General features: G+C 40.5%; 1 protein-coding gene across 1 annotated transcript in view; it reads right to left on the bottom strand.

Moving 5' to 3' along the window:
* The window catches only part of PTPRJ (protein tyrosine phosphatase receptor type J), an 86728-nt gene that overhangs the window by 11826 nt on the left and 53127 nt on the right, over window positions 1-21775 (bottom strand). The window contains exons 2-14 of the mRNA XM_081842644.1: window positions 15764-15782; window positions 14883-15101; window positions 11924-12190; window positions 10635-10895; window positions 9364-9630; window positions 7780-8046; window positions 6845-7111; window positions 5562-5828; window positions 5074-5337; window positions 3399-3662; window positions 2111-2239; window positions 1309-1510; window positions 1051-1166 (exon numbers count right to left, since the gene is read on the bottom strand). Coding sequence (XP_081698770.1) covers window positions 1051-1166; window positions 1309-1510; window positions 2111-2239; window positions 3399-3662; window positions 5074-5337; window positions 5562-5828; window positions 6845-7111; window positions 7780-8046; window positions 9364-9630; window positions 10635-10895; window positions 11924-12190; window positions 14883-15101; window positions 15764-15782 — 2809 coding nt within the window. The remainder of the gene's footprint in view (window positions 1-1050; window positions 1167-1308; window positions 1511-2110; window positions 2240-3398; window positions 3663-5073; window positions 5338-5561; window positions 5829-6844; window positions 7112-7779; window positions 8047-9363; window positions 9631-10634; window positions 10896-11923; window positions 12191-14882; window positions 15102-15763; window positions 15783-21775) is intronic.

The following is a 21775-nucleotide window of genomic DNA, read 5'->3' as shown; positions in this document are numbered from 1 at the left end:
GGGGCTTGCTAAATTTTATTTTATTTTACAGACCTTGGAGTTCTGCTACTACAGTGGTACCTCGGGTTACATATGCTTCAGGTTACACACGCTTCAGGTTACAGGCTCCACTAACCCAGAAATAGTGCTTCAGGTTAAGAACTTTGCTTCAGGATAAGAACAGAAATTGTGCTCTGGCGGCGCGGTGGCAGCAGGAGGCCCCATTAGCTAAAGTGGTGCTTCAGGTTAAGAACAGTTTCAGGTTAAGAACGGACCTCCAGAACGAATTAAGTACTTAACCCGAGGTACCACTGTACTAATTTTAATAAACCTACCATATAAGATTGATGCCTGTCTTCTTGGGTATTGAATCTAGTTCCCAATCTCTTGGTCACTTGCTACTGAGTAAGTGTTTAACCTGAGACTCTGGAAACAGAGGGTCTGGCCTTTAGTTTTTGCTTCCCTAGAATTTTAGGGGTGCCCAGTAATGTTTGGGAATTCCAGGTTGTTTGGACTTAAGGAGTCGTGGCAACGTACTACCTCACAGGGTTGGTTTTATATACCCTGCTCACAAAGGTACTCTGAAACACAAAGGTCTAAGGCTACGCTTTGGCAAGGAGAGGAACAGAACTGGGTTCTCCTTTGGGGAAGGTTCTCAGGCAGGGTGGAAGGAGAAAGAACTTGCCCATGTGAAGACCACCTGGTGGAAACCCTTACACACATGGTTCTTAATTGCAAACTATATGCTGATCTCAGTCAGCAATTTCTAGATCAACTCTGTATCCCCAAATGGAAACCAGAGTTGGAGATCATACATTTTCTATTACTGGGGAATGATCAGGAGCTCACCAAGTTAGTGGCTAAGTATCTCTATTTGTTTTTTTGTCGTTGAAATACACTGCAGACGTCTGATCTCCCTGGAGACCTAGAGATGTGACGATAGACTGCTCTGCCTCCTTTCTTTTAGCAAATGTTTTTTGCCACTGGGGAAGTGGTAATTGTGTATTGATTTGTTTTGTATGTTTGGATGTGATGCCAATAAAAGGTTTGACGATGATGAAATAAATGTACCTGGATCTTGAGGTAAGACAACAGCATCTGAAATTTTTGAAAATGAGACATAACTCTCCTTTTCGTCGATGGTGTCATTCAAATAGTCAATGCGAGTAAAACCAGCAACATATACCCTAATGCAAGGCAGAGGAGGGGAAAAAATGGGATTTGAAATCAGAGTTTGATTTTTAAAGAAAAAGTGTGTGTTACTCATTTATTATGTTTTAGTCATCAACACGACTCAGGGAAATGGAGTTAGAAATAGAATTAAAATACCTGTATGAATTAAGTGGGATTAACTTCCCACTGACATAACCATGTGTTACGGATCCGTCTCCTATTTCAATAGTATGCTGCTCACTGTTGGAGGAGGAAGAGGAACGCATTTGCACATCTTTGACATATGCAACGTAAGCATCTGCTCCCCCATTCATGAAATCAGCATAGGTATATTTCAAGGCCTCTGCAGAGACTACATCTGTATGGGGGGGAAAATGAGAACACATCATCATGTACCGTAATTATCAAGAAAATATAAAGTGATAGATTTTTAGATACTCATAGAGTTCAATAGCAGTAAAATATTCAACAGCTACTTCAATATTGTCCAAAATCAAAATATTAAGTTAAAAAAAGAAGTAAATCCATAAGTTACATGGGGGTTACATTCTGGGGATTGAGCCTAAAGCCAAAATCATGTATAGTCAAAACACAATGCGTTCAAGTTCCTATCTTGGTTGATATAATAGCTTTGATCAATACCATGCTGACAGGTGCTCTATAGCAATATAAACATGAAACAAAGTGGGATACAAAACTTGGTTTTGCTGAGGAATCAATACAATCTTGATTGCACCCCAAAAATGTTGACATTTCCTTCACCGTTGCCAGAAACAATCAGATCTGATCATTGCAATAGTGCAGGTATCAACCCTAAATGCAGTCTCAGAATTTTACTTCTACTACTTTTTTTAAAACAAATGAGAAAGTATGGAACAGAGCTTCTTACATAAAAACAGGTTTTTTAAAATAAATGATAAAATGGCTGTACTGGCCATGCATTTTGTTTTTGTTTTACCTTTTGATGTGACGATTACTGCATATGCTACTAAAGGTCCATGGCTTGCATTAAAGCTACTGAACCGAACTGTCAAGGAGTTGTGAGTGGTTCCCACAATGGTAGGGGCTGTAAGTGGAGATGGAGGGTCTGGAAAACAAATATTTGTTAACTGAAAACATTTATAAACTGTTTAATATTTTAAAAGTCTCAAAGCAGTGTACAACATAAAACCAGTAAACATAAAAGCAAAAATACAATGTAAAACCTGTAAACCACTAGTATAAAGCATATAAAAACAAGTAAAACAAACATGGAAGAAATGTGGGGGAAACAATTTTTGTATATCAAATCTCTTTCTGCAGCACTACAAAGGAACACAACGGCCTGTTTGCAAAGAATAGCCTAGTTCTTGATTATCTGTATAGCACATTAGCTATGTTGAGATTTGCTGAAATGATTTTTGTATGGTGGCTTCTGTACTCTACAGTTGCAGGTAACCACCTGGAGTCACCCACTTCATTCAGAAGCTCCAAATACCACTACACATTGCAACTGCATCATGCATGATGCTACCACATGGATGTTCCTTGCAGTGGTTTACATACATAGCAAACAACAAAGGATCAAGCAGCAAACATTGTTGTTGTGAAAGCTTTAAGGCCCTCTATTCCAAGTCAAACTGTAAGAGACTTTTCTTGGTGGCTGCCCCACAACTGTGCAACTTCCTTTGCATGGAGCTTCACAAAAGCTTAATATTTTCTGAAAGCACTGTAAGATGTTCCTATTTGGACTGGCATCTTCTTGCTTAGAAATACTTTAGTTTTCACGCAATACCTACAGTCCAATATATTCTATTGAAGTGGTCCAGAGAAGCTTGTGCCATAATAAATTTGCTCATCTTGAAAGTACTACAAGGTTCTATGCTGTATATACTAATTGTATTCGGTTTTATTTTTGTTTTAGTTTTGGTATCCCACCCACCCCAACAGACACAATTACAATAAAAACAAGGGACAAAAGGGTTAAGGATAATAAGGTATGAACTCGCTAGCTGTGAGGTTTTCCTTTAGCAGAAAATGGAAAGACTCTTTTTCTCAAATAAGTGCTCATAAAACTATTTGTAAATTTTTAAACAACCACACACCCATGTCTATCTCTGTTGACAAACACACACCTTTCCACTGGGCCTAAAATTTGTGATGTGATATAATTATTTTATGTAATGCCAATAGCTATCTAGGTCAGAAACCCATTTCCATTATGCATTCCTTGCCAACAACCCCAGACAAAGCAACTATATGCTTACCGCCAATACTTGTGGAACATATTTTTTCCTGAGGATGGCTATCTTTCCCACACGAATGTGTGACAATTCTAACAGTGTAGTTGGTATAGTAGTTCAAATCTGTTACTGTGGTATGGTTTTCCAATATTTTTTTACTGCCCCAAGTACTATTGAAGACGTCAACTCCAAAGTCAGCAAACCTCCCCTTTGGATTAGACCAGTTTAGAATCAATTTTGGCTGCTTGGCGACTTGCATGCAGTTCAACACCTCCACTCTTGCAGCATCTACAACAAAGAAGGCAGGCTAGTCACACAGGGTATTTAATAAACACACACAACACTTGAATGTAAAAGGCAGCAGGGGAGAACAGAACCAAATCTCTTAATTCCTCCTACAAGGTTTGTTCCCTACTTTGTCTCTTTACAATACAGTGGTCCCATAGTTCTCAAACGGAATCTGTTCCGGAAGTCCTTTCAACATCTGAAACGTTCGAAAACCAAGGCATGGCTTTTGATTGGCTGCAGGAGCTTCCTGCACTCAAGCGGAAGCTGCATCGGGATGTTCGGCTTCCGAAAAACGTTCGAAAACCGGAACACTTACTTCCGGGTTTTCAGCGTTCGGAAGCCGATTTGTTCGTCAACTGAGCCGTTGGAGAACCAAGGTTCCACTGTATGCATTTCAGTTTGTTCATAATAGGAGACAAGACACACCACAACAAGGAGGGCACAAGGAGAAACGAAATATCAAATTTGGATTATGTATAACAGGCATGTCCAACTCCCAAGAGACTGCGATCTACTCCCACTATAAAAATAGTGCCAGTGACACTTCTATTGGATTGACCAAAGTTGTTGAGGTTTTGTTTTGGGGAGGAGAGGCGATCAACCAGGGACACCTCACAATTGAGTGGTAGATCACAACTGACCTGCGGGACATGCCTGATATGTAACATTCATCTGGCCAGGAAAAAATGTGTTAAACAAAAAAAGAGGCCTAGTCTTGCAATTAACTGCTGCATAAGAGCTAACAGAAGGCATTGTGTGGGGCTTCTGCGCAAGACCACACGGCAAGCGACTGCACACACCTAGCGCAAACGGAAGCACAAGGATTGCAGTTCTTGTATCTTATGCAAGAGATAAAACACTCAATTAGAAAAGGCCTTTTTGCACACCAAAGAGGTTTTTCTGTTTGCACCTCTACATCAAATCCTTTATTTATCACCAGGAACTGAAAAGAAGATTAATTGTTTCAAACACTGCATCTAACAGCGCAGTCCTAACTATGTCTTTTCAGACGCAAGTCTTGTTGAATTCAACGGGACTTGCTGCTAAGTAAGCAGGGTTAGGGCTGGAATCTAAGAATGGTTATTCTTAGTTTGCACATACAGGTGGACGTATTTTCTTCAGGCATTCTTCACTCCATAGTCTGGCTGGATGTCACCAAATGCTATAGACATGAAGGTGAGGATAATTTTTCCTTTGTTCATTTGCCTTGTACACATACCCAGGGCACAGAGAAGCAAAATAAGTAAGATTTAAAATATGGTAGCCTAATAAAACACTTTTCCTCAAAAAAGACATGAAGTCTACTCTGCTTTTGTTTGCTCCACCCCTGTCCCATTTCTGCAGACATCACCTTATCTGCTTAAGCATATAAAGGAGAAGATTCTGCCCTTCTGCCATTTAACAGACTTACCTGTACAGTTATTTATGCTGCCTGGTCTCCCTTCAGTTTGATTATACCCTGCTACTGAATAAATGCTGAATGTATAATTGGTCCCAGGAGTTAGCTCTGAAATTTCAGCACTTGTAGTTGGGAATATCTTGTCCTCAGTAGCTTCACCACCAATCTGTATCCTGTAGGTGTACTCTGAAGAAGCTGCATCAAGATTTTCCCATGTTAAGTTGACCGTTGTTATACTGACATCTGTAACTCTGATGCTTGTGACTGAGCTAGGAGCTGTTAAGGGGGGAAAAGACTTTTAAATATATATATATATAAGCTGAACCGTGTTCCAAATTGGCATCATAACCTCCAAAATATTATCCTTTGTTATTATAAGGTGCGCGCGCGCACACACACACACACACACACACACTATTCAACTCTCTCATGGAAACATATTTTTAATACTTATTGTTAGCACTTTAAGGAACACTTTTTATTGCTTTTTAACTACTTACCTGTGTACCTGTGTGTGGTTTGTGGGTCCCCTTTGGTGAGGTTGTCTGCTGCTTGTGGAAATACGCTAAAGCGATAGAGGGTGCCTGGTAAAAGTCCTATAATGGTAACGTTCTTGTATCGTGATGTCACATTCATTTCCACTTGCTTTTGTTGATACAATACTTTGTAAGTGTACCCTGAAGAAGCAGCATCGTTGTCTTCCCATCTTAAGGTTACGTTCGTTGTGCCAATATCAACAACATCGAAGCCAGAGACAGGACTGGGCTCTATATGGGGGAAACGCAAAAGGAAAGTGAGATCTGAACCATGGGAGGGACAAATAAGGTTAAGTACGCTGCCAGAAATCCAGCTTGTGCATCAGGCCACTCTCTTCTCCCTCCTGCAGCTTCCTATACACTCTCAATCACTTATGGAGGTTTGGGGGAATCTTTGCAGCAGATCGGAGGCTGCAGGGAGCATCAGGGAGAAGGAGAAGGGGAAGATCCATTGTGCCTCCTGTACAACCTCACCCAGAATATATACGTTTTTTCAGGGGGGGTGGGAAATGCCTTAAGTGTCCAAGAACACCTTTGTACAGATTCTTCTTAAATTGGGCCAACCTCAAGCTTGTTCTGCTCAAAGACAAAATCGAATGTACGTAAAGTACCTAAATGGTATAGCAATGAATATCATTTTGGAAATCGGCCCCTTTTAATATGCTTACTTATATAAACAGATATATTAGCTTGGTCTTCTTCGGTTGTTTTTTTTTAAAATCAGCTGCTATTGGATATATTTGAATTTGCACCATGTTCCAGGTTCCAAGCTACTAATTGCTGCACTGGGACATCAGAAGCGTCATTCCTGGGAGAACCACTTCCCTTTTATTTGTAATAGGCCTCTAAGGCAAAGGCTAGCCAAAGAGGTGCCCTCCAGAGAATGATGCACTTCAGTACCCATTATCCCCACCCCCTATAGCTGGGGGTCATGGGAGTTGGGAGTCCAGCAACCTCAGGAAGACCTGGGCATCTGCAGGAATTTTTTGGGGTGGGGAGAGAGTAAATCATTGAAATGGGAAAGCAGGCTAGCTTCTCACAAAAAAACAAGAAGAATACTGCACCTGTAAAGAGTATCTAACTGTGGAAAATAAATGGTATTTAACATGAAAACTGAATTTAATTGTTTAGACACGTGCATGTCTACCACCATTTTGTCAGCTTCTGATCAAGCACATATTGTGAATATACCTTTATGGTACAGAAATGCAGAGACTGGGAATCTCCACCTGTTGTAATTTACTTACTGGTATAAACACTTGTAGCATTTGGTTCTCCTTCAATTGTACCATTATCAACTCGAGGGAATATTGTGAATGTATACAATGTTCCAGGTTCCAAGTCCCTAATTTCTGCACTGGTGGTGTCAGAAGTTTCATTCCTGGGAGGATCAGTTCCTTCTATTAGTATCCGATAAGTGTAGTTAGATGCATTTGGATCGCTATTGTTCCACTTCAAAGTTACTGTTGAATTACTGCGGTTTTCAAGGCTGATGTCAAAAACTGGACTTGGTTCTGTTCAAAAAGAAGAAAAGAGATCCAGCTGTGCCAATAACATAAAGTTGCATCACAATATTAAAATAGTGATATCAGAAGTTCCTTGAGAAATGTAAAAGGTTACTACAATATGATTGGTTACCATTTTGTTAGAGTACGGTATAAAACAAAAACTGAAGGATAGGCAGAGGCAGCTAATGTAGAGGTCACACATTCTTTAGTAGATCATCACTTGTCAGAGGAATGTACTTCAGAATCAACTTAAAATTAGTAATTCTGCTTTCCTGGTATAAACTGGAGACTTAAGGCATGCAATTTTTTATTTTTTATTTTAACCACAATGACAACAACCAGTATCTTTAGCGTGTGTAACTATGCAGATGTATTAGCATAACCACCAATAGCCAGGAAAAATCAAGGGCAATCATATAATACTTACTCTGCTCGAGTACGTATCATGAATATATAGAATGACTTTTAAGAGAAATCTTAAAACATACTTGTATCTACAGTTATATTATTTGAGTCTCCTTCAGTTTTACCATTATCTACTTGTCTACCTCAATCTTGTCATCTCTTGTCATTTACTCTGCTTAAGTAAATATTTTGAATGTACAGAATGCATCTTTATGGTAAAGAAACAGGGAGTCTGAAATGTTTACTAAGTTGTATGAACTTGGACGTACTTGTATAAACACTTGTAGAATTTGGTTCTCCTTCAACTGCACCATTATTGACTTGTGGAAATATTGTGAATGTATACAATGTTCCAGGTTTCAAGTCCCCAATTTCTGCAATGTTGGTGTCAGAAGTTTCATTCCTGGGAGGATCAGTTCCTTCTATTAGTATCCGATAAGTGTAGTTGGAAGCATTTGGGTCGCTATTTTTCCACTTCAAAGTTATCGTTGAACTACTGCGGTTTTCAAGACTGATATCAAAAACTGGGTTGGGCTCTGTTTAAAAAAGAGGAAAAGGATTTTAGCTATGCAGGCGAAGGGAAATATTATGACACTGTTAAATGTGCCAGAGATCTCTTGAACAGGTATAGAGTTTAACTATAATGTAGTAAGTGAATGTTTTGTTGGAATATTAACATTTACATTATAAAAAACAAATACAGAAGGACAGTTTTACTTTTAAGGTACAAAATTTTTAGACGTTCATTTATACAGACTACCTCTGCTTTACTTGCTAAATAGAGAACTGTACTACAATCAGCTCTATGATTCTAAAATTCAGTTTAAAATATTAAACTAACATGATAATCACGTTCTTAATACTTGCAATCAATCTTCTAGCAACTGCTGCAAGCACATGTTGAATAACAAAAAAGGGGCCCTTCCTTCTGCATTGCAGCTTGTCAGGTATAGGCTACTGTGGTGGTGATTAGAGGTGGGGACCTCTAGGCCCGCCGAGTAGAGTTGGTAATATTGTGATGGTTCGTAATATTGTGAGAGGTTCCACAAAACCTTACGAAAGTCCATTTCCTGAGCATTTCCACCCAGACTGAGCCAGACAGGCAACACTTTTAAGTTAGGTGATGCAGCAGGGAAAAGTGAACTCTTGGGTCTTCACGTTTTGTCACTGGGTGCCTCCTTTGACTTGGGGCAGGCACAGGCAATTGGACACTGAAGCACAAGAAAGAGGGTCCCTCTTCCCATACCATCACAACAACATACAAAGAGCCTGCTGGATCAGGCCAGTGACCCATCTAGTCCAGCATCCTGTTCTCATGGTGGCCAATCAGATGCCCATGGGGAACCCCAAAAGGAGGACCTCAGCGCAAGAGCACTCTCTCCCAGAAACTGGTATTCAGAAGTATTACTGCGTCCAACTATAGAGGCAGAGAACATAGCCATCTTGGTTAGTAGCCTTATGCTCCATGAATCAGTCCACTTCGTTATGGAGGGTTCTGGTTGATACGCCAGTCCAGTTGCCAGTGTGAGCTAATGGCCTTTGACATCTTCCTGCCCCCCCCCTTTCACTTCTTGCATTGTCTTTGCTTCTGCATTTGGGCAGAAGTTCCTTTTGTGGTTGGGTAGACATTGGGCCCTTCCCTCCTGTGGGAAAGGATGAATCCTCAATTATATACTAGGGCATGTCTCTGGATGGGGCTTTGGCCAGGAAGGGGACTGGCCAAGGAAAAATATATTTAGTCTAGCAAAATGATACGGAATGGCTATGTTGTGGTTGACGTTCCTCTTTATGTCTTTATGGTACAGAAACAGGCAGTCTGAAATGTTTACTTACTTGTATGAACTTGGACTTACTTGTATAAACACTTGTAGCATTTGGTTCTCCTTCAACTGCACCATTATTGACTTGTGGAAATATTGTGAATGTGTACAATGTTCCAGGTTTCAAGTCCCCAATTTCCGCACTGGTGGTGTCAGAAGTTTCATTCCTGGGAGGATCAGTTCCTTCTATTAGTATCCGATAAGTGTAGTTAGATGCATTTGGATCGCTATTGTTCCACTTCAAAGTTACTGTTGAACTACTGCGGTTTTCAAGACTGATATCAAAAACTGGGCTGGGCTCTGTTAAAAAAAGAAAAGAGTTTTAGCCGCACTGATGAAGGGATTTTTTTTAATTACACAGCTAGATGTTACTGCTAGAAATTTTTGACCCTGATATAGGTTTACTATAATTTAACTAGCCGACCTTTTTGTGGGTATTTCAATATTTTCACCACAAAAAAATAAAAACGGGAGGGCAGATGCCTAAGTTTTGCTTTCAAACCTGCAAAAATTAAAGAAGTCCACTTGCATGTACAGTCATACCTCGTGTTGAAGTAGCTTCTGGTTAAGCATTTTTGGGTTGCGCTCTGGGTTTCACTGCTCGCGCATGCGCAGACGCTCAAAATGACGTCACGCGCATGTTCGGAAGTGGCAAATCGCAACACGCGCAGACACGTGTTGCGTTCGCTTCAGGATGCGAATGGGGCTCCGGAACGGATCCCATTCGCATCCAGAGGTACCACTGTACTAATTTAAAACATTTCTATGTTACCTTCTGCATCAAGTTGCAAGATGGCATACTAAAATATGAAAATTGGGGGAAGTTCTTTGGCAGAGTCAGTGCTACCTATAGGCCTTGCATTATCTTCTCCCAGTTAGCTCTCTCACAATATCAAATTTTATTTCCCTCCTTCCCACCTCCCCCCCAAAACCCCTCACAGACACTTCCATTCTGTGTCACTACTGCATATTGCTTATGAACTTGGCAAAAGGGCTCTCTCTCCCCCACCTAATAAATTGGAATCAGAATTATTCCTCCATTCTCAACCGCTGTCAATTCTACAACTGAGCATAAATTTCAGAATAAGAATAAAAGAACGTCCCACGATTGCAATTTGGCATCCATTCCATTAAAATGACAAGCATATTGTATTAAACAGCTGCAAATAAGTGTGCAGAAAACTAGTTCCCCAGCACATTACAGGCCTTCTGGCTATAGTTCTGTTTGACTCCATATTGAAGCTGCAGGGAATGTACCTTTATGGAACCCATGGCAGTTAGAAATCATCATAGATCTTTCTTACTTGTATAAACAGTTGTAGTATCTGGTTCTCCTTCAACTGTACCATTATCGACTTGTGAGTATATTCTGAATGTATACAATGTTCCAGGTTCCAGGCCCCCAATTACTGCACTGTTGGTGTCAGAAGATTTATTCCTGGGAGAATCAGTTCCTTCTATTAGTATCCTATAAGTGTAGTTGGAATCATTTGGGTTGTTCCACTTTAAAGTTACTCTTGTGTCACTGAGGTTTTCAACCTGGATGCCAAAAACTGGATTGGGCCCTGTTTAAGGAAGTGTTATCAGATTTAGTATTGCATAAATTCCTACAGCTAATATTTCGTCGAGATTAAACATTCACTTAGGAGGCATCAGCTATTTCTCATATCTGTTTCCACCTTTACTTGCCAAGAACAAACTTGCTGTAGAATCAATTTTTAAAAAAATCAAACTTATTCAGTGCATAAAAAAAAGGTAAAGGACCCCTGACAGTTAAGTCCAGTCATGAACGACTCTGGGGTTGCGGCGCTCATCTCGCTTTACTGGCCGAGGGAGCCGATGTTTGTCCACAGACAGTTTTTCCGGATGATGTGGCCAGCATGACTAAGCCACTTCTAGCGAAACCAGAGCAGCGCACGGAAATGCCGTTTACCTTCCCGCCAGAGTGGTACCTATTTATCTACTTGGACTTTGACATGCTTTCAAACTGCTAGGTTGGCAGGAGCTGGGACCGAGCAACGGGAGCTCACCCCGTCGTGGGGATTCGAACCACTGACCTTCCGATCAGCAAACCCTAGGCTCAGTGGTTTAGACCACAGCGCCACCCGCGTCCCTTCAGTGCATACCCTGGTATAAACTCAGAAAACATTTTTAATAACTGCAGTCAATTTCCCACCTACTTCCTAAAGCATCTTTCATACTTGGAAAGGCATAGCCGTAATGCACATTAGTTGCACAAAGAAGCAAGGTGCAATGGACTTGCCACTTATGCGACGGTTTGTTTCTGGGGGTCCAAGCACAAAAAAACCAAAATCAGGCAAAGCCAGGAACCCCCAGAACTGCCCCCACCCCTGTGAGGTCGAGGGCTGCTTTGTGGGCTCTGCAAAGGTCGCACAAGGGTCCTGAGGTGCTCCCAGAGCCCTCCTGCAACCTTCCCAGAGCCAGGTAAGAGAGGTGGAGGACTTAAAAAACTATTTTCACCATTGGTGGGTAGCAAAGCTGTTCTCCATTTATTTTTCCCCACCCACCCACATAAGATTGCAAATGCATAAGTAAAATGTGAATGTGCATGACATTTCAAATGTTTCCTTACTGGTATAAACAGTTGTATGATTTGGTTCTCCTTCAATTGCACCATTATCAACTTGTGGGAATATTGTGAATGTATACAGTGTTCCAGGTTCCAGGCCCCTAATTTCTGCACTGGTGGTGTCAGAAGTTTCACTCCTGGGAGGATCGGTTCCTTCTATTAGTATCCGATAAGTGTAGTTGGAAGCATTTGGGTCGTGATTGCTCCACTTTAAAGTTACTGTTGAATTACTGCGGTTTTCAAGGCTGATGTCAGAAACTGAGCTGGGTTCTGTTCAAGAAAAAGAAAAAGGGCTTTATCTGCACCACTGAAAGAACATATCTCCATTCTCCATTTGAAAATGTGCTACCCAAAATCTGTTAAGAAATACAAGGCATTACAATTTGGTTTGCAAAAACTGTGCTCCTTTTGCTCCAGTTATACATGTTTTGATAAGTAACATAAAAATGGAAAGGTACCTAAATTGCACTAAACTTATACTTTTAATTTTAATATGTTCTGGTGAAGAAACAGAGTGAGCATACGTGCAATTTAAATTTTAACATTTGTTTTCTATGTGCAATTGCATCAATCATTTGAAGGCACACTTGAATAAATGTTTGCAGCACTTGGCTCTCCTTCAGTCTTGTTACCATTTGCTTGAGGATATATGTTACAACACCGGTTGAATAATTGGGAATTTACAAGCAGGCGCTTCCTATTCATTAACAATTTATCTATGAACAGAAGGCAACAAAACTGATGGAGATGCAACACCACAAGCTCATGCACTGGTGCCACTCAAGATTTCACTCCTCAAAGGTATATCAGTTGATATGTCCTGCAAACATACCTGGAAGCCACAGGACATTTTTGTTTAAGGTTAAATATTCCGTTCTATCGATCTGTATGAAAACTGCATTCTATTGCACAAAGGTACAAGAGTCAGATGAACAATGCTCAGGTAGCTTACCATAACCTGTGGGATTATGTCAAACTACTGTTTTATTTGCAAGAAAGGCAACAAATTCTGAAAATTAAAACTCCCAAATCCAAGCTCTTTCCCAGCTAAGTAATCAGACAGGTAATCAGAAGCAGTTCTTAATACTTGGCATATACTATATAGTGGCTAAATCAGAGATAGGAAACTTGGGGCCTTCCAGATGCTGTTGGATTCCAATTCCAACAAGCTCTAGCCAGCACTGCCAATGGCTAGAGATGATGGAGTTGGGGTCCAACAACATCTGGAAGGCCTCAAGTTTCCTATCCCTGGCTTAATCAAAAACTCTTTAAAGTTAAAAAGAAACAGGAAGTGCAGAAAAAGTCTAACAAGAGAGTGAAGGAAGAGCTGAGCTGCACAAAATTTGACTTAGCATATCCAACAGCTGCTGGACAGATGCTGTGGTTGTGTGTCTAGTGCAGTCTCTGTGGGGACAAGTGCACAGCCTGAAGACTAAAGTAACTGGCCTGATGGAGTACAGCATCAGGTGAACCATTTCTGCCCACACAGTTCAAAATCGACCCATGCGAGGAAAGACACAAGCTACAAAATGACCAACATCTTGGAGGTGAATGCCACATCTTGGAGGTACCTCAAGATGGATTCATATAGGTCCTCATAATGGGAGAGTCACTCTTCAGAAACAGGCACAGTTGAGACTAATTCCACGACGGCCTTCATTCTAGACAATTGTAGCAAGGACACCAGAGGAGTTCCTTAAAGGTGAGCAAGTGTATTGAGGTATGAGCGCTCATAAGGGGAAGTCTATAATGTTTGGAAGTTCTTGTCTACAAAGGCTTGGACACAACTGATTTCAAAGACAGTGGCATGTGCTTTAATGGTTGCATTGAAGACATGGCAATCAACTTGTCTGTCCAGAAGAAAAACTGCACATAACATGAAGCAGTCTAGCTGTGTATGCTGAGAAGGGGCTGGTGGTCATTATACATTTGGGTACCAACACTACATTGTGAAATGTGGCAGCAAGGTCCAGAAAGACAAATGTTGGCTATTCAACCCAAGGGTGAATCCACAGTTTCCAAGCAGTGATTTTAGAAATGCTTCATGTACACAGCAGCTGACCAGGCAAAGCTGTGTAGTCTCTACACACATCTAAGACAATTGTGTCAGGAGGAAAAGGTTCGGATTCATACAGTACTGACAAACATTCTGTGGCAAAGGAAATCCCGATCCCATATGTCAGATTTGAAGGACAGCAAAGCTATTCATACATTTTTAATTCTTAACATTGCTCCTGAGTGTCTTTAAACCAAACCTCTTTTCTGTAGAACTCAATTACTATATTCATCAGTTAATTATTTAAGGCTCTTACTTGGCAGCTCTGGACTTTGTATAGTTCCATAGTTTCCTCAAAAAGCCTTCAGCGACATTATTTTTTTAAAAAATAAAAAATAGCCACATGCAACAGGGAAAGAAAATGAGTGCTCTCTTTGAATTTAAAATCAACTATTTTTATTTAAAGAATATTACTGTTTCAAAGCACTACACAGAACTCCCCCCCCCCAAATTTCTAAATGTGGACCAAATGAAGGAGGCTTACAGTTGGACTTATTTGCTTGCATGAACAAACATGACTTGAAAGGAAAACCTGTACAGCTCAGCAGGGAAACTTCCTGAGTGAGGCAAAGTGCACACAATGGAGCCTGAAGTGCTAATAATTGTAGGAGGAGCCATTTGCTTTCCAAAGCTAAGCATGGGAAGAAGAACCCTGGCTGTCATTTGCACTATTGATCAGATGGCTGGCTGCTGTTAGAGGCTATAGACTTCAGTTGTGCTTTGCATTAGAACGAACAGTTCAGTTTCATTAGTCAGTAGCAGCACCTGGTATTACTGGAATCAGCTACTAGTAGCAGAATCGCACACATGTGAGAAATCCAAGCAATCTTCTCTCTATTTAAAATGTAAGACCTGCCTCCAATGCCATTTCAGATCCGTAAACATCTCTTCCAGCCCATTACTTACTTGTAATGATTTTGCAGCATGACTTATTGGTAGAAATCTCAAACGTCACTTCATACTGCGTGCCAGGTTGAAGTCCAGATACCGTCGTATTCGATGTTTGCACTCCAGCACGTGTTCCATTTGCAAAAGTTACATTACTTATTGTATGGTTGTCAGGTGGCTGGATATGTATTTCTGTTTCTGATACGGTTACATTTACAGATCCACATTCATTACCACCTATGCAGAAGGAAAAAAGAGCCAACAACTAAATGCTTTTGCTTAACTAGAGTTTTTTTTCCACTGCTAAATGAAATATTTGTTATGAAGTATGGGGAAACACTCTCTGTCTGTTATATGAGCTCTGGACAGTATGAAACTGGTGAGCAGTGTGGGGTGGGAAGAGGTACCTCTGCAGATGAAGAGTCAACAAGAGACAGATCGTATGCAGAACTGATCCAATGCCAGGATACTTGTATGGCAATGGCACAAAAAAGGGGGTAGGGCCTTGGATGAGCCCAATATGCAGCATTCTCAGTGACTTTCTGTTCATAGCAATAGAAAAGAGTTAGGTTTTCTGCAAGAGAGAAACTACGAAGTGTAGAAGCTGTTGCATTGGTACAAACCAAGCAGATCTACAGAAGTGGAATAATCAATCTGAAGGGAAGCAAGCCTATCAACATACCATTTAATATTCATAAACCGGATAATGTGAAAAGCTATAAAATTCAAGTAACAAGTTAACAACTCCAGGGGTGCTTTCTGGCCTGGGAACAGGTACAGAGGTGAAAGGTTTCAAACAGCATTTACAGAGCTGCGTTAGGTAACCATAAATAAACACCAGTGACCCCTCTATCAGGGACAGAATTGAAATCTGAACAGATAATAAGGGTGGTACTTACATTCAGCAGCAACTGCTACCTGTTAAAAGGAAAGAAAAGGCATTAGAAGATCCTGAAAACGTCATTACCCCTGTGGCATACATTTGTGCTTTTGATGCAGCAATGGTGTTTGCTAATGCGAGGGAAGTGATTTTCTCCGATTCACCCTTTCCCTGGCGGTTCCTTCCATCACCATCTAATCCTCTGGAACAGGTTTTTGGGGATGGGGGGAATTTGTGAACAAACATCTCCCATTCTTTTGCATTAGCAGACACCTCCACTGGATGAAAAGCCATTCTGCAAGAAGAATGTCAGCTTTGGCTTTCACCCATAGAGATGCATAAGCAAAAAAGAAAAAGAAAAAAGATGTACATGCAGAAGAATGGGGAGAAAGGAAAGCAGTTGACACATATTCTACCACTTCCCCTAAATATGGCAGCTAGAAATATTTATAAAGCATGAAAAGCTGAAAAGATCAATATATTTAACAAGACCCCTGAGGGTTTGTTATGCTATGTAGCGACTCCATTTGTGTGCATCTCCTACAGTAGCTTTTTATACTGGATACAGGTAGACATCGTGTCATTATTTGCTGCTCACACCCACAGAAGCTCATCTAGGCCACGGTGAAGCCCCAGATCCCTGGACCCTTCCATTATTCCTATTGCCTACCTCTAAAAAAAAATTTATACAGTAGTCTACTAACATTATATCTTTTTAAAAAAATGTTTTTTAAAAACCTGACTTTTCATACACAAAAGCCAAATGATATTTTTTTTTATTTTAAATGAGTTTTTTTTATTTAAAAAAAAGATTTACAATATCTGTTTTTCTACACTTAAGGAAAATTTCTACTGGCTTGATTGAGTTGATTAGCGATATTGTCTACTGAATATCCCCAGGAGCTATAGGCTCCCCATAGTATTAATGTAATCATTCAAGCAACTTTTGTTTATAGAAGATATAATAATATACATACATTCAAATTTTTTTGTACTATATTGTTTGCCTTTCACAAACCACACATATGAAATCAATACGCTTCAAAGTAAAATGCTGTATTCTAAACTATTACTTGTTGTAATACTGAGGGCAAACCACTAGAGGCCACAACAAAACCACAAAAGTTATGTGCTCATAATAAGCTTAAATATGAAACATTTACACTAGATTTTGTCAGCCAAATGACCCAACATTCTGTTGGGTCGCTCTCAGGGTTTACTAACTGCCCCCCTTCCTTTCCAGGCATTCCCAGTGGGCAATTTTATTTGGGAGAATTTTACTTCTGCCGCTGAGATTTATGGTGAGTGCCACAGGGATCTGGCTTATTCCCCTACACCTATATGAACTTCCTGGAGCAGATAACCTTGGGTTTGATATGACTAGTTATGTTTATTATGAAATTTCCACTTCAACCTGTCACTCCAAAGTGCTCAGGGCAGCAGATGATTAACAAAAATCCAAAATAAAACAATTTAAGACATCACAGCAGCAATAAAAACCGGCAGGACAAAACCCTACATCATCCAGACAGAGAGAAAGAATCAAACGAAGGACAGGCCAAAGTCCTGCCAGATCAAAAACTCTTTGAGCTAATGGTGAAAGAAAGACCAACGAAAAGGTGGCTAGGTGGGTATTCTAGGGGAGGGATTTCTACATCCTGGGCATCACAACTGAGAAGGCCCTTTTCTTTGTTCCTGCAAACTATACAGGCAGTGACCATTTCGTGTGGGGGGTTCTGTTCCCGGCCTCCATGTTTCACTGGAGCGTGCCTTAGCCCGCCCCCGTTCTATCCTCTTCCAGGTCCAAAATGACCTGTGCGTGGACGTGTCTAAGATGTTAGCCACCTACACTGATCCAGCATCTTAGGCAAGTACTAGTGACCGGTTGAGGAGCTAACCGGTTGTTGTCTGCCCACTATTTCCCTTAAACCACCACTGCCAGGCTCACCTGATTCAGTTGCTGTGGATAATTGGAATTTGCCTTTCCTGGGAAGCCTTTGGAACAACCCCCAAATCACTATTTAAAACTTCTTAATTAGCTGGTATCACTCCCTACTTTGTAAATGTGCTTTAATGAGAACTGTTAATTTTGCTTTTCACTTGTTTTATAAAGTACGGAAATATACTATGTTTTACGGCACAAAGTTTTGCTTTAATTAATTGTGCATCAGAACAACTTTTGATTTAAAGTAAGTATTTTAAACAAAGAGAGACATGTGATTTTTTTTAAAAAAAAAATGCTATCACGGAAAACATGGGACAAGTGTTTATCTGAAATACTACTCCACCCTGAAAAGGGTTCACGGTGCCGTAGGACAACACAGAATAATGAAGCAAAGCCAGAAAGACCTGAAATAAAAGCAGTAATTATATGTGAGCGAAATCCTATCCTTGCACAATTATCTAAAGATTTCCAACAACTTATTTCTACAATGGTTAGGAATTTTTCTATTGTGTTCTAGAACTCAAAAGCTGAAGAGTCATATGCCAATTATTTAGACTTGTATCCAAAGTGGCGTTAAGTCACTCATTCTTCTAGCCTAAGGATCTATGCTTGTGCAACAGAACTTCCCTGCCCCTTGCATGCACCCCCTAAATCTGTTCTGGGAATTTCTCCCAACCTTTCAGAGGAAATTATGGGAGAGTGTAGGGTGCACAAGGGTGTGGGGACAGGGAGAGTAAAAGGGGGGAGTTCTATTGCACAAGTGTATTCTTATGTACTTATTTCATTTATATCCCCACTTTCCTCCAGGCTCCAGACAGCGTACCATGGCTTTCCTCATGTCCCATTTATCTTCCTAACAACCCTTTGATGTTGGGTAGGTTGAGAGACAGTGACTGGCCCAAGGTCACCCAGTGGACTTTGTGGCTAAGTGGAGACACCCACTGCTCCAGAGTGTGATCTGAAGGCACAGAATATGGCCACCTTGCTGAAGTTAAGCAGGTATGAATTTGGTCATACCTGGTTGGGTGGCTATCTGAGAGCCACATGTATGCAAACCTTGGGTTCCATGATGAAAAGGTGGCCCATAAGTACAAATAAAACCTGCTGCATCGTACTGGTTTGCTACTAGATTTCCTAAAAGAGTACGTTCCTGGCAATATTTAATATATGCTTGCTGGAAACTTGCTAAGGTCCCCAAAGTACTGAATTCAACATGACTTCCTTCTGTCACCAGCCAAGTCCCAGGAGTTATCAAGGTCTTAAAGAAAGAGGAAGACAGCCTCCTTTATAAATATTTATGAACCTATCTTTATAAATGTGAAGAAAAACATGATAAATTAATGTCTTGGCCCAGAAAGGAAGCAGGGCCTTCATGGTGCTGATAAGATGGCTGTGTTCACAGAAAATCTGGCAAGCTTTTAGAAAACACTGGCATACTTAAAGAAACACATGTTCAATGGCAAAGGCAGGCCCTAGAGGGGCTTTTCCCTTCTGCAGGTGCTGATCAGTACAGACCCTCTGTGGATAACTGGCAGCCTAATTTATATATATTTAAAATATGAGCAGCCCAGGGGGGTGGGATTGGCTGGGCAGTAAATAAATGCCCCAAATAAGAAATCAATAAATAACTTTTATGTCAGATATATGTATGTATGTATGTATGTATGTATGTATGTATGCTCTCTCTCTCTTTTTCCACATTGTTGATTGTTGTGGATATGAGACCTTGTAGTCAAATGAAAAATGAGAGGTTTAGGGGGACAAGTGAGAAGAAAATGCACTATGATAGAAGGGTAAAGAAAGTTGTTACAAGAACTGCTCAGGGGTCTGAGTGCAACAGACTTCTGCCTGCGCAACATGACTTCACCTTCCTCTTCCCCAACCCTCCAGAGCTGATTCTGAAGGTTCACAGTGGGCTGCAGGCGGACAGAGGAGGAGTGGCGGTTCTGTTCCACTAGCAGACATCCTTTGCACTAGAAGAACAGGTGTGTTGGTTACTAACCAGTTTAACTTTTAGAACAGAAATTTACTGAGTTTACTGAGGCAGTTTAAACAAAACCCTGCAGTGCATTAAATCTGCTTCCTGTAGAGAGCTTTGCATAAAAGGACTCATGAGATCAGCTTCCATCACAAAGCTTCAGATAATTGTGCTGGAGTAAGTGGACATAAGAAGCGGTCAATTTCCTTCATTGATGTGAGTCACCCTATGGATGAGCTAATCACAGGTGCAAGGTCAGCCAAGCCAGTTTCTACAGTAACTGCCCAGTGCCACGACTATATCGATGATACCTGCTCATATACTAACTGACAGACTACTGATCTGGCATGCATTAGCTCAGTAGTCTGTCAGTTAGTATGTAAATTGTCAGTCTGTTGGTGTTACTTGTTCAGGGTTACCTCTTGAATTGCTGGAGATCATTTGGAGCAACAGAGATACTTTGTACTTGGGTTGAATATGCTTCAGGTTGAGCGTTTTTGGGTTGCGCTCCGAGGCAACCTGGAAGTAACGGAGCGCGTTATTTCCAGGTTTCGCCGCTCGCGCATGCACAGACGCTCAAAATGACGTCACGCGCATGCGCGGAAGCGGCAAATCGCGACCCACGCACGCACAGATGCGGGGTGCGTTCGCTTCAAGATGCGAACAGGGCTCCGGAACGGATCCCGTTCACATCCAGAGGTACCACTGTATATCTGTATCTGCAAAAGCCTTCAAGCTGTACATGCAATAACTGTTTTAGTTATCTTCTGCAACAGTAAACTATTTGGGCCTTAAGCTGCTTCCATGTGGTGACTACTACTGGGAGAGACTTCCACTGCGTGTGTATCTCATATGAGATTCCCAACAAATTGGCTTCCTCAATTATGTATATATAGATTTGGCTTGTTCTTTTAAGGTAACACTTGTTCAAACCTAACCCTCTCTATACAGATTTCTACTTTAAATACAAACATGCAATGAAACTGAAAACTTAGAATTACTCTGCAAAGATAATTTCATAACACTATCCTAACTTTACCTTGATCAGAAACAAGCTGAACACGACCTTTCCATTTACTTTGATAAGTTTCAGATAATTGCCTGATTATTAAATGATATTTGGGCTCAACATGATGAGCCAATTTAGACATGTCACAAACAAGTTCTACAGAATGAAAATCTTATGCTAAGGATGCACGGTGATATTAAAATAGCACTGCACTTGAATTGTGGTAGTGGGAAATAAAAGCCAACATGAAATTTACAGTTCCTTAGTTTCACTGTGGGTTGTTCTTAACACCAAGCACATCCTACATAATGAATAGAGACTCACCTGTCTCCCTCATGATGAAACGCATGAAATAAGAAGGAAACACTTCAGTTCTACTTCCTTGACCACTGCTTGTTTTGTGGCGTCCAATGCCACCTTCCAGAATAACTTTTTGTATGTACACACAGAAAAAAGAAGTGAAATCTAACAAGCCAGTTTCACTAGGCTGTTTTTGGAAAATGAAACTAATTGTGTAGGCATAGGCTTTTTTTCTATATTTTGCTATAAACAGCAAATCATCTAGCTGAAATATCTGTGGAATAAAGGTTGTAATTCTATGTCTCCTTACTTGGGAATAAATGTCATTCATCAGAGCAGCACTTACTTCTCATCAAACATCCATACCTTGGACCAGACTATAAATTGGGGCTGGGAAACTGGAGCCTTCCAAATGTTGCTGGACAAAACTTCCACCAACCCTTATTTACTAAAGACTGGAAACTCCTTATAGACTTTTTGTGTGAAAAAGAAAATGGACAGGATATCTGGGTTTGAGGATTGAAGAAAATATTTCTTTTTACAAAGTGGGATTGTTGGGTGTTATCTCAAAGTGGATGTTTCAAACATGTTTCGATATATAGATGACAGTCAAAGCACCAGAGGTTCTTCCCCCTTTTTTCCTCCCCCTCCTTTTCTTCTTTCCTTTCCTCCTTTTTTATTATTCCCTTTCTTTTGGTTTGTCCTTTTATTTAGATTAGTTTTTTTTACCTTTGATAAAAGTAGATTGGATATTTGATACTAACCATTGTATGTTTTTTCAAACTTTAATAAAATCTAT

This window comes from Podarcis erhardii (assembly GCF_964252035.2).
Source record: "Podarcis erhardii genome assembly, chromosome: 1".
Taxonomy (NCBI): Eukaryota; Metazoa; Chordata; class Lepidosauria; order Squamata; family Lacertidae; genus Podarcis; species Podarcis erhardii.
The sequence above is the reverse complement of the archived record's forward strand: the minus strand, read 5'-3'. Positions and strand labels throughout refer to the sequence as shown.